Raw genomic sequence first — 13,242 nt, 5'->3', positions numbered from 1 at the left:
AGAATGTTCCCGATGTTGGGGAAGTCCAGAACCAGGTGACACAGTCTAAGGATAAGGTGTAAGCCATTTAGGACTGAGATGAGGAGAAACTTCTTCACTCAGAGAATTGTGAACCTGTGGAATTCTCTGTCACAGAAAGTTGTTGGGTCCAGTTCATTTGACATATTCAATAGGGAGTTAGATGTGGCCCTTACGGCTAAAGGGATCAGGGGGTATGGAGAGAAGGCTGGGGTGGGGTACTGAGGGAATGATCAGCCATGATCTTATTGAATGGCGGTGCAGGTTCGAAGGGACGAATGGCCCGCTCCTGCACCTATTTTCTATATTTCTATGTTTCTAACTGGCACCAAGGAGCGAGAGAGGAGGGGGAGTGATAGAGGATGGGAGAGCGAGGTAGGAGGGGGGAGCGAGAGAGATGATGGGGGGAGCAAGAGAGAAGGGGGGAGTGAGAGAGAGAGAGGAGGGAGATGGGGAGCGAGAGATGGAGGAGCGATGGTGAGATGAGGGGGTAGCGAGAGAGAGATGGGGGAGCAAGAGAGACAGGAGGCGGGGAGCGAGAGAGAGGAGGAGGGGGCGAGCGAGACAGCCAGAGAGAGATGAGCGGAGAGAGCCAGAGAGAGAGCGGGAGGGGGAGAGAGTGAGAGACTCATGCGGGGGGAGAGAGAGAGGGAGGAGCGGGTAGAGACAGAGACAGAGAGAGAGGGAGAGAGCGAGCGGGTGGGAGAGAGAGACTGCAGGAGTGAGCGAGGGAGAGAGAGAGAGAGAAAGAGAGAGCACGGGAGAGAGAGAGAGAGAGAGAGAGACAGCAGGGGAGAGAGAAAGCGAGAGAGAGAGCGGGAGAGAGAGAGAGTAGGGGGGAGCGAGGGAGGAGGGGGGTGCGAGAGAGGAGTTGCGGGGCGAGAGAGGAGGGGGTAGTGAGAGAGGAGCGGGTAGTGAGAGAGGAGTGGAGAGAGGAGGGGGGAGCGAGAGAGAAGGTTGGAAGAGAGAGGAGGGGGGAGTGAGAGAGGAGGGGGGAGTGAGGGAGAGATGAGGGGGAGTGAGAGAGAGAGGAGGGGGTTAGCGAGAGAAAGATGAGGGAGGAGCGAGAGAGAGAGAGGAGGGAGATGGGGAGTGAGAGATGAGGGGGGGTGAGAGAGTAGAGGGAGCGAGAGAGGAGAGGGGAGCAAGAGGAGGGGAGCGAGAGAGGAGGGGGAGCGAAGGGGGGGAGCGAGAGAGGAGGGGGGAGTGAACGGGAGTGGAGGGGGGAGCGAGAGAGAGAGATAAGGGGGGAGTGAGAAAGAGAGAGGAAGGGGGAGCAAGAGAGAGAGAGGAGGGGGGTGGGGAGCGAGAGATGGAGGGGAGGGCGAGAGAGGAGGGGGGAGTGAGGGAGAGATGAGGGAGAGTGAGAGAGAGAGGAGGGGGTTAGCGAGAGAAAGATGAGGGAGGAGCGAGAGAGAGAGAGGAGGGAGATGGGGAGTGAGAGATGAGGAGGGGTGAGAGAGTAGAGGGAGCGAGAGAGGAGAGGGGAGCAAGAGGAGGGGAGCGAGAGAGGAGGGGGAGCGAAGGGAGGGAGCGAGAGAGGAGGGGGGAGTGAACGGGAGTGGAGGGGGGAGCGAGAGAGAGAGATAAGGGGGGAGTGAGAAAGAGAGAGGAGGGGGGAGCAAGAGAGAGAGAGGAGTGGGGTGGGGAGCGAGAGATGGAGGGGAGGGCGAGAGAGTAGGGGGGCGCGAGAGAGAGATAGGGGAAGCAATAGAGAGGAGGGGGAGCAAGGGAGAGAGGAGGGGGAGCGAGAGAGAGAGGTGGGGGAGCGAGAGAGAGGGGTGAGCGAGAGAGAGAGAGGAGGGGGAGCAGAGAGAGAGGAGAGGGGTGGAGCGAGAGAGAGAGAGAGAGGAGGGGGGAGAGTGAGAGAGCGAGAGAGGAGTGGGGCGAGCGAGAGAGCGAGAGAGGGAGGAGCGGAGTGAGCCAGAGAGCAGGAGGGGGAGAGAGAGAGAGAGAGAGTGGAGCGGTGAGAGAGAGAGAGAGAGAGAGTGAGGGAGACATGCGGGTGGAGAGAGAGAGAGAGAGGGATGTGTAGGGAAAGAGAGAGCACGAGAGAGGTTGCGAGAGAGAGAGTGCGCGGGAGGGAGAGAGGGAGGGGGAGAGAAAGTGCATGGCAGAGAGCGAGAGAGAGCACACGAAAGGAGGGGGGAGAGCGAGAGAGCGAGTGAAGGAGGAGCAGAATGAGCCAGAGAGCAGGAGGGGGAGAGGGAGAGAGAGAGCACGGCAGAGAGAGAGAGAGAGAGAGAGGGCGGGGGGGGGGCGGAGAGAGAGAGAGAGAAAGAATGGGGGGAGAGAACGCGAGCGGGGAGAGAGAGAGCGGGGGGAGAGAGAGAGAGCCAGAGGGGAGAGGGAGAGAAATAGAGAGAGAGTGGGAGGGAGAGAGAGAGAGAGAGAGAGAGTGGGGAGAGAGAGAGTGGGGTGTATTGTATGGGGTTAATCACATAGGGTTAATTATGATATTTAGTCATTCATCGGGTGTCTCTGCTCCCATGCCCTTGCTATTTCGAGAGAGAGAGAGGGAGCGACCTTGAGACGCACACCAGCTTGTTATGAGATGGTCCGTGGCTTGAGCTCTCATGCTTTGTGGACAAGTACCTGGGGCCTTACAGATTAGGAGTTGGCCATAAGCCACATGCACCCATGTTTTGTTCAATAGTATGTTTATTTGATAGTATAAAGGTACAGCACTGTCCCGTAGCTCTTCGAACTTCACCTTGGACCGTGATTCGCGAGCGGTGCCGGGATCCCCAATGCTCCAGACCAGCCATCGCTTGTGGAGTTCCCGACGGGCGGAAGGCCGTGAGCGTTGTTGCATCTTATCATACTTCTCTTTTCTTTGTAAACTGTATTATTAATGTTTCTTTTCTCTCAGTAAACTGTGTTTTATTCTTTACTTCATTTTTCTTGTCTCTTATTTAACATTCATCCAGATCCTGAACCTGGGTCTATTATTATTGATCCAAAACATGGGGGGAGAGAGAGAGAGCAGGAGGGAGAGAACGAGAGAGAGAGAGGGGGAGAGAGATTGGGGGGAGAGAGAGGGCAGGGAGAGAGAGAGCAGGAGGGAGAGAGAGAGAGCATGAGGTAGAGAGAGAGAGCGGGAGGGAGAGAGAGAGAGAGAGCGGGAGGGAGAGAGAGAGGAGCAGGTGGGAGAGAGGGAGAGGGAGAGAGCAGGAGGGAGCGAGAGAGAGGAGCGAGCAGAGAGAGAGAGAGTGGGAGGGAGAGAGAGAGAGTGTGAGAGAGAGAGAACGGGAGGGACTGTCTTTTGAATTTGTTCGCAGAAAGGGAAAGTTTCTTTTCGTGGTGTACCTTGAAAATTAAAGTTATTGAGGTTGATTAACCAATGAAAATCCGACTTTCATTGTGGCCACAGTGAAATTCTGGTTATTTCAAAGTGTGAATGTCTCTGGTTCTGGAAATGAGACTTTCACATTGAGGAGAAAATAGACACCTTATGATTTTTTTGCTAGAACAAATAAAAGATGGCGTTTGGTTGTTTGGAGAAAGTTTTTCTTAATTTTACGTGAAATGACTCACTGACATGAGACAATGTTTTGTTCCACCTTCATATAAATTCAAAGAAGTTCACCCTTTCTGCTGACAGGTGTTCTTAATTCTGCAAGGAACCACTTTTGAATTGCCACATGTGAGACTGAGCAAGCTGTGATATAGGGAGACTCAGCAGGGGGAGGCAGTGAGATGTAACAGGTGTGATATTGGGAGACTCAGCAGGGGGAGGCAGTGAGGTGTAACAGCTGTGTTATAGGGAGACCCCAGCAGGGGGAGGCAGTGAGGTGTAACAGCTGTGATATAGGGAGACCCCAGCAGAGGGAGGCAGTGAGATGTAACAGGTGTGATATAGGGAGACCCCAGCAGGGGGAGGCAGTGAGGTGTAACAGCTGTGATATAGGGAGACCCCAGCAGAGGGAGGCAGTGAGATGTAACAGGTGTGATATAGGGAGACACCAGCAGGGGGAGGCAGTGAGATGTAACAGGTGTGATATAGGGAGACACCAGCAGGGGGAGACAGAGACAGTGAGCTGTGATATTGAAACCAGCAGAGGGAGGCAGTAAAGTCAGTCAGTCTGGTTGTCTTAAACAGGAATCACTGAAAAGCCTCATTTAATAGCATGTTGTACAGTGAGCTAAAGTTGCCCAGTTAGAGTAGACAATGAGTCCTCATGAACCCCAGAGGCACTGTTAGGAGGCACACACTGTATAATCCTCAGGGGCAGTGACATAACTCTCACTCACCGCACATGGCACAGGATCAGCTGGGGAAAGGGGAGGAAGCCCGGGGTTAAACAGGGAGCCAGCAAAAAGGGTGCAAGCAGGGGGGAACCCATCAAACCAGATTCCTTCAGCAAGAGACTCAGTGAGGGAGCAGGATAATGTACCTGAGTGAGGCTCCCCAAGGTCCATCAGCCCAGCCTCTGCCTGTCTGCACTCAGGGGCCTGGGGGAGGGAGAGCAGACACAGGAAGGAACCATTTGGGATACAGCAGGTTATGCCTCCTCTCCACCCCCCTCCCCCCATTACAGAAAAAAATCTCCTTGGACCCTCCCACAGCTGGGTGGGGTGAGGGGAGGCTTAAGGTGGAGGAATCAGCACACTGGGAGGTTGAGGCATTTTGACAGCTGGGCTATTTAAGGGCTTCCAGAGCTAGCTTTCAGTCTTGGTGCTGCAGACAGGTCTCTCCAGTAATGTAACTGTATCTCTGTTTCTGTCTTTAAAGTTTGGTGGTCTCTGTCCAGGAAATGTAGTTGTATTGTCGAATGATTAGACAGTGCTGTGCTGAATGTGTGTATGTGAACTCTGTTTGTGAGAGAGACTCCGTGTGTGAAACTCTGAGCTTTTACTGCAGTCCCCCCTCTGCCTGTTCCAGGTTCTGTGCCCCGGTGTGGGAGAAAGTTTTCCGAGCTGTGGGTCAAGGGTCTGCGAGAAGGTGGCGATGATGAGTGCTGACCATGTGTGGTGGTGAATATCACTAATTTTTCTCATTCTCTCTCATTTCTCACTCTTGCTGTTTTTCTCGCACCGATCTTGCCTTTTCTCCTTTCTCAGTTTCTCCCTTTTCATCCTTTCTTGTGCTGTTCCTTTCATCCTTTTCCAGTTCACTCTTGTATTTCTCTATTCTCCCTATTTTCTCTTTGCCTCTCTGGATTCTATTTCTCTATCGCATTTCTTTCTCCCTTTAGAAACATAGGAACATAGAACATAGAAACATACAGCGCAGAAGGAGACCTTTTTGGCCCATTGTGTCCACGCCGGCCGACAAAGAGCCGCACGGCCCTCGGTCAGCAGCCCTAAAGGTTACATATAAACCAATCAACAATGACAGAAAGGCAAAGAGCACCCAGCCCAACCAGTCCGCCCCACACTACTGCGACACCCCTTATACTGAAAACATCTACACTCCACCCCAACTGGAGCCATGTGATCTCCTGGGAGAGGCAAAAACCAGATAAAAACCCAGGCCAATTTAGGGAGAGAAAAATCTGGGAAAATTCCTCTCCAACCCATCCAGGCAATCAAAACTAGTCCAGGAGTTCACCCTGGTCGTATTCTATTCCCTGCAGTACTTACCATATCTGTGCAATCCAACAAAAGGTAATCCAGTCTAATCCCAATTAGCAGCTCTAGGTCCGTAACCCTGCAGGTTATGGCACTTCAAGTGCCCATCCAACCATCTCAAAAGTGGTGAGGGTTTCAGCATCCACCACCCTTTCAGGCAGCGAGTTCCAGATCCCCACAACCCTCAACGTAAAGAAGCCCCCCCTCAAATCCCCTCTAAAGCTTCCACCAACCACCTTAAAACTATGCCCCCTCGTAATAGACCCCTCCATCAATGGAAATGAACCCTTACTATGCACTATGCCCAGGCCCCTCAATATTTTGTACACCTCAATGAGGTCTCCTCTCAACCTCCTCTGTTGTAATGAGAACAAACCCAGCCTATCCAATCTGTCTTCATAACTAAGATTCTCCATTCCAGGCAGCATCCTAGTAAATCTCCTCTGCACCCTCTCTAGTGCAATCACGTCCTTTCTATAATACGGCGACCAGAACTGCACGCAGTATTCCAGCTGTGGCCTAACCAAAGTATTGTACAATTTAAGCATAACCTCCCTGCTCTTATATTCTATGCTTCAGCCAATAAAGGCAAGCATTCAGTATACCTTCTTAACTATGTTATCCACCTGGCCTGCTACTTTCAGGGATCTGTGGACAAGCACTCCAAGGTCCCATTGTTCATCTATACTAAGTGGCCTACCGCTTAATGTGTATACCCTTTCCTTATTAGCCCTCCCAAAGTGCATCACCTCACACTTCTCTGATTTAAATTCCATTTGCCACTGCTCTGCCCACCTGACCAGTAGATTGATATCCTTCTGCAGCCCATGACTTTCCTCTTCATTATCAACCACACAGCCAATTTTAGTGTCGTCTGCAAACGTCTTAATCATACTCCCTATATTCAAATCTAAATCGTTGATATATATCACAACAAGCAAGGGACCCAATACTGAGCCCTGCAGAACCCCATTGGAAACATCTTTCCAGTCACAAACGTCCATCAATCATTACCCTTTGCTTCCTACCTCTGAGCCAATTTTGGATCAAACTTGCCACTTTGCCCTGGAACCCATGGGCTTTAACCTTGACCAGTCTACCATGCGGGACCTTATCAAAAGCCTTTCTAAAGTCCATATATACTACATCATATGCACTACCCTCATTGACCCTTTTGGTTACCACCACAAAAAATTCAATCAGGTTCGTCAAACATGATCTTCCCTTAACAAATCCATGCTGACTGTTCCTAATTAATCCTTGCCTATCCAAATGCAGATTTATCCTGTCTTTCAGAGTTTTTTCCAATAATTTTCCCACCACTGAGGTTAGACTGACAGGCCTGTAATTACTCGGTCTATCCCTTTTCCCCTTCTTAAACAAGGGTACTACATTAGCAGTCCTCCAATCCTCCGGCACCATGCCCATATCCAAAGAGGACTGGAAAATGATGGTCAAGACTTCTGCTATTTCCTCTTACTTTGCTCAACAGCCTGGGATGCATTTCATCCGGGCCTGGGGACATATCAAAGCTGCTAAACCCCCTAATACTCCCCCCCCTCCACTATTTATTTCATCAAGAATATCACACTCCTCCTCTATAGCAGTATCTGCAATACCTCTTTCCTTTGTGAAAACAGATGCAAAGTATTCATTAAGAACCCGACCAACATCTTCCACTTCCACACAAAGATTACCCTCATGGTCTCTAATAGGCCCGACCCTTTCTTTAGTTCCCTTCTTACTCTTAATATATTTATAGAACATCTTGGGGTTTTCCTTTAATTTTACTGGCGAAGAATTTCTCGTGCTCTCTCTTAGCATTTCTAATATCCTTGTTAATTTTGCCTCAACTTTCTATATGCTGCAGATTCTAAAGTATTTAGCTGTAATGACATAAGTGTCCTTTTTCTTAATCCTCTTTCTCCCTTTCTCTCTCCATTCTTCCTGTTTCATTCCTTTTCTCTTACACTTTCCCTCCGACCTTTCTCTCTTTTCTATCTCCTCTCTCCATTCTATTATATTTTTGTTTCTCTCTTTGCCCTCGAATTTCTCCTTTCACTCTTCCACTTTTCCCCTCTCTCTCCATTGTCCTTCCTTCTCTCCTTCTCTCTTTTTCCTGTTATACACCCGTCCCCTATACAAGAGAGGGAGAGATGCCCTCTGGGAATGCGCAGTTTTCTGCTTTTAAGATGGCAGAACCTACAAATTGACTAAATCCTAATAACGCAGTATAGCTTGCAGGCCAAGAGCCTTTTTGTTCAACTTTAATAAATACAGACAAGTGAAGTGAATTCCAATGAGTAGAGGCTCGACCTTTCCTCATGTCAACCCCTTCATCTCTGGAATCAACCTGGTGAACCTTCTCTGAACTGCCTCCAAAGCAAGTTTATCCTTAAATATGGAAACTAACTATATGCAGTATTCCATGTGTGGCCTCATCAATACCCTGTATAACTGTAGTAAGACTTCCCTGCTTTAATACTCCATCCCCTTTGCAATAAAGGCCAAGATACCATTGGCCTTCCTGATTACTTGCTGTACCTGCATACTAATCTTTGGTGTTTCATGCACCAGGACCCCAGGTCTTGCTGTACTGCAGCACTTTACAATTTTTCTCCATTTAAATAATAACTTGCTCTTCGATGTTTTCTGCCAAAGTGCATAACCTTACATTTTCCAACATTATACTCCATCTGCCAAATTTTTGCCCAATCACTTAGCCTGTATGTCCTTTTGCAGGTTTTGTTACCTCACACATTGCTTTTCCTCCCATCCTTATCTTCAGAAAACTTGGCTACACTACACTTGGCCCATTCATTCAAGTAATTAAAATAGATTGTAAATAGTTGGGTTGAATTCAATTAGAAAAGTCGAAACGAACAAAGTACTGTTTTTCAATGTGGTTGCAGAAAGGAAATGTTTATGTATTTGCACGGTGTCCTTTGAAAATTAGTGTCTCCACGGGTGAAAAAAACAATAAACGTTATTCAAAGTTAACCTTTTTTAGGTACTAAGTGTAGTGCATAGGGTTAATTTTATAATGGGCGGTCAGGTCACCTGACCATATGGGAGGAGCTTATTGAGCTTAAATATCGAGCTCTGGGATTTGTTTGCTCAGATGACTTCCGGAGGCAGAAGGGGAGCAGCGGTAAAACAGTGAGTTGGGTCGGAGTGCTGCATTTTTTGCTGTTGGGACTTTTTCCATTCTTACTAAAACCTAATCGTTCCTAAACCTCATCCTTCCAGAAACCCTTTTTTGGTCTCTGATGAGCCCAAGAAGGGGCGAAACACACCGGGCCTATTCCTTTCCTAAATCAATCCCGAACCCTAAATGCAGTGGGTTACTTCAGATAGTGCTATTTTTAGCATTTAAAAAACAAATCTAAAGTTTGTGAGAAGGTAGACAGACAGAGGACGGTTTGGTCGACATGCGACAGGGACGGGCCTGGGGCACTTGGTTCCTTCTTTCAGATGCCACTGTTCATGGACCTTGCGTGGTCTTGGCTTGCAGCCCTTTCGACGTTGGTCTGGTCTGTTCTGTGCCTGCCTGTGGTGAAGGGTGTGAGTTAAGTTAAAGGTGATGTGAGTTAGGGCTCAGAGATAAAAGGTTGGCTAAGGCAATTGAAAGTCTGAGTAGTAAACTTTGGGCATCGTGTGCCGATCAAAAGTGGCAGTTATGGATTCTGGAAAATCCCGGGGGTGGGTTACCCCGCTGTCCATCGCATTGCAACAGATGTCTGGGTCCAAATGGTCTGGATAAGGGTTTGCTGTGTAGGTTATTTTTTTTTGTAGTCTTCTGGTCTGGTGTCACGGAATTCCAGTATAATGTTTGGTTGTGATTGACCTGGATGGTTTCTCCATCCAGGGTGATGGCTGTAATCTGCAGTCTTTATCCTGTCTAATGACATGAAATTCCGGTATGATGTCATGTTGCTACAAGTATCCGGATCCAAATGGCCCGGAGAACGGTTTGTCTGGGCGAGGGATAAAGAACAGACTTTATCACGTCTGTGGGGTCGTGGACCTGGTGCGCAGTGATCAACAAATCCATAACTCTCTCCCTTCCCCCAAGTGTGTGAGGCACCCTCCCCTGGTGACAATTGTTGCAACCTTGGCCCATTTGAGTTTATCCCGGTTGGTGATAGGTGAATTCTAAAGATGCTAACTGGGTCTAAGTCTGGACTATCGCTCCCAAAAGGAACAACCCGAGAATGTTACGATCCTCCCGATCACTTTTTTTAATAAAGTTTAACCTGATTGCAATTATCTTTGATATTGTAAGGGACCGGGCTCTCGTAATGTACCTTCACCAAAAGTGTGCTTGAGATGTGGTTTGTTATTGGTACACTGACTTCAAAGAGTTATTTAAAGAACTGATACAATCTATTGTTGGTGAGTCAGTCAATTGCAACATTAACAGTTCTAAACAATGAAATACAATCTTATTTGTTGTGGAGAATTGTACTTTTAAATCAAGACTTTTACAGTATTAGTCCTTCACATTGTTTAAGCAGGATATTCATCAGTTATCAACGTAGCAGTTACCTTCAATCCCCGTGAAGTAGGCGACCACAAAAGCACGATGCCTTTTGCCTTGCTCTGTAATCGCCAAACTCTGCACCAGGGAGATGTGCCCCTCATCGGCCTGTGTGACCCCCTCTGCGGGATTATTTTAACTAGAGAGCAGGGCACCTCCAGAACTGTGAAGCCTAAAAGGGAAGACTGAGGTTCCACCGTGAAAAGCATTTCAACCTACTTGCAAGGAATTGCTTTGATATGTAGCCACGCAGATGAGGCATCTCCAGGAAAGGTTCATACCGTGCATGGGTGGAATCGTAAGGAAACCCAGGCATGAAGAGACTGCGCCAAGCACAAATATTCACCTTAAAGGATGTTTTAAACTATTTTTTGTGTGGCAATTGTCAGTTTGTTTGGGGAGTTCAAGAATCTTGTCTAAAAGCCTGTATTTAAAATAAATGTCTCTGCTTCAGTTGTGACCACCTTTTCAGATGTTTTTTAAACCCTTTCTTGTACTGGAAGTAGGCAGTTTCCTGATTGTGTAGCTATTATTGAATGACATTGAGTTAAACTTGAGTGCATTGTTTTGATTATGATTTATGGAGTAACAAATTGTGCAGAAGGGACGCTTTACCCTTGAAGTTAGATGCTATGAACTTAATTAGAAAAATCGAACCATAATAATTTGGTTGTGGAAAGGAAAGTCTGACTGTGTGTGGTATCCCTTTAAAATTAAAATGGAGTTATTCATGCATATGAAAACGCAACTTTCATTATGGACACAATGTCTCTGGTTCCAGACATGAGACTTGCACATTGAGGAGAAAAGGAAAACTCCCTTATGTTTTTTCTAGGAAAATTGCTGTTTGATTGTTTGGAAACATTTTTAAATGTGTGACTACTTAATAATGTTTTGCTCTGCCTTTTAAATCTAAATAATTAATCCTTTCCACTGGCAAGTATTCTTTCTGCAATTAATGTTTTAATGCTCTTTAATCGTAGAATTACATTTAAAAAAATATTGGACACTGTTAAATTCCTTTAAATTAAGTGAATATTTGGATCATGTGGCAGAAGGAATATTATGCTTCGACAAAATAACCCCTTGGACTCTGAAAACACAATCGATTGCCACTCTGCTTAAGTTGGTCGAAAAGCTGTGCAAAAGCTAAATAGACTCTAGGAGCAAAACGTTTTTCTAAATTGAAACCTAGAGAACCTGGCCCTAAAACCTAATCTTAACTTAAAGCAAATGCAGGCCATGACACTAAAACACAAACCAAACTTAAACCTAAGTAGACAGACACGAGAACAAATGCTGGCCCTAGCTGAAAGCTAAATGGACATACCCAAAACAAACTTGCCCTAAATCCTAACCCCAACTGAAACATATGCAGTAAGATCATAGAACAGAACCTAAAACTAACTTTAACTTTAATGCATGTAGGCAGGCCCGAGAACAAAAACCGAACCATAACATGACCTGAGAATGGAAACTGGCTGTAGGGTTAATAAGTGTAGGGTTAATAAGTGTAGGGTTAATAAGTGTAGGGTTAATAAGTGTAGGGTTAATAAGTGTAGGGTTAATAAGTGTAGGGTTAATAAGTGTAGGGTTAATAAGTGTAGGGTTAATAAGTGTAGGGTTAATAAGTGTAGGGTTAATAAGTGTAGGGTTAATAAGTGTAGGGTTAATAAGTGTAGGGTTAATAAGTGTAGGGTTAATAAGTGTAGGGTTAATAAGTGTAGGGTTAATAAGTGTAGGGTTAATAAGTGTAGGGTTAATAAGTGTAGGGTTAATAAGTGTAGGGTTAATAAGTGTAGGGTTAATAAGTGTAGGGTTAATAAGTGTAGGGTTAATAAGTGTAGGGTTAATAAGTGTAGGGTTAATAAGTGTAGGGTTAATAAGTGTAGGGTTAATAAGTGTAGGGTTAATAAGTGTAGGGTTAATAAGTGTAGGGTTAATAAGTGTAGGGTTAATAAGTGTAGGGTTAATAAGTGTAGGGTTAATAAGTGTAGGGTTAATAAGTGTAGGGTTAATAAGTGTAGGGTTAATAAGTGTAGGGTTAATAAGTGTAGGGTTAATAAGTGTAGGGTTAATAAGTGTAGGGTTAATAAGTGTAGGGTTAATAAGTGTAGGGTTAATAAGTGTAGGGTTAATAAGTGTAGGGTTAATAAGTGTAGGGTTAATAAGTGTAGGGTTAATAAGTGTAGGGTTAATAAGTGTAGGGTTAATAAGTGTAGGGTTAATAAGTGTAGGGTTAATAAGTGTAGGGTTAATAAGTGTAGGGTTAATAAGTGTAGGGTTAATAAGTGTAGGGTTAATAAGTGTAGGGTTAATAAGTGTAGGGTTAATAAGTGTAGGGTTAATAAGTGTAGGGTTAATAAGTGTAGGGTTAATAAGTGTAGGGTTAATAAGTGTAGGGTTAATAAGTGTAGGGTTAATAAGTGTAGGGTTAATAAGTGTAGGGTTAATAAGTGTAGGGTTAATAAGTGTAGGGTTAATAAGTGTAGGGTTAATAAGTGTAGGGTTAATAAGTGTAGGGTTAATAAGTGTAGGGTTAATAAGTGTAGGGTTAATAAGTGTAGGGTTAATAAGTGTAGGGTTAATAAGTGTAGGGTTAATAAGTGTAGGGTTAATAAGTGTAGGGTTAATAAGTGTAGGGTTAATAAGTGTAGGGTTAATAAGTGTAGGGTTAATAAGTGTAGGGTTAATAAGTGTAGGGTTAATAAGTGTAGGGTTAATAAGTGTAGGGTTAATAAGTGTAGGGTTAATAAGTGTAGGGTTAATAAGTGTAGGGTTAATAAGTGTAGGGTTAATAAGTGTAGGGTTAATAAGTGTAGGGTTAATAAGTGTAGGGTTAATAAGTGTAGGGTTAATAAGTGTAGGGTTAATAAGTGTAGGGTTAATAAGTGTAGGGTTAATAAGTGTAGGGTTAATAAGTGTAGGGTTAATAAGTGTAGGGTTAATAAGTGTAGGGTTAATAAGTGTAGGGTTAATAAGTGTAGGGTTAATAAGTGTAGGGTTAATAAGTGTAGGGTTAATAAGTGTAGGGTTAATAAGTGTAGGGTTAATAAGTGTAGGGTTAATAAGTGTAGGGTTAATAAGTGTAGGGTTAATAAGTGTAGGGT

General features: G+C 45.7%; 1 protein-coding gene across 3 annotated transcripts in view; it reads left to right on the top strand.

The window, feature by feature from the left end:
* LOC139239510 (swi5-dependent recombination DNA repair protein 1 homolog) overlaps positions 1 to 10,541 on the top strand; it is a 92,816-nt gene extending 82,275 nt beyond the window's left edge. For all 3 annotated transcript variants that reach the window (XM_070868308.1, XM_070868309.1, XM_070868307.1), the window contains one exon: positions 10,110 to 10,541. In XM_070868308.1, coding sequence (XP_070724409.1) covers positions 10,110 to 10,321 — 212 coding nt within the window. In that variant the 3' untranslated portion in view covers positions 10,322 to 10,541. The remainder of the gene's footprint in view (positions 1 to 10,109) is intronic.
* The last annotated feature ends 2,701 nt before the right edge of the window (positions 10,542 to 13,242 follow it).

The sequence above is a fragment of the Pristiophorus japonicus genome, chromosome 27 (assembly GCF_044704955.1).
Source record: "Pristiophorus japonicus isolate sPriJap1 chromosome 27, sPriJap1.hap1, whole genome shotgun sequence".
Lineage (NCBI taxonomy): Eukaryota > Metazoa > Chordata > Chondrichthyes > Pristiophoridae > Pristiophorus > Pristiophorus japonicus.
This window is presented reverse-complemented; position numbering and strand designations above follow the sequence as displayed.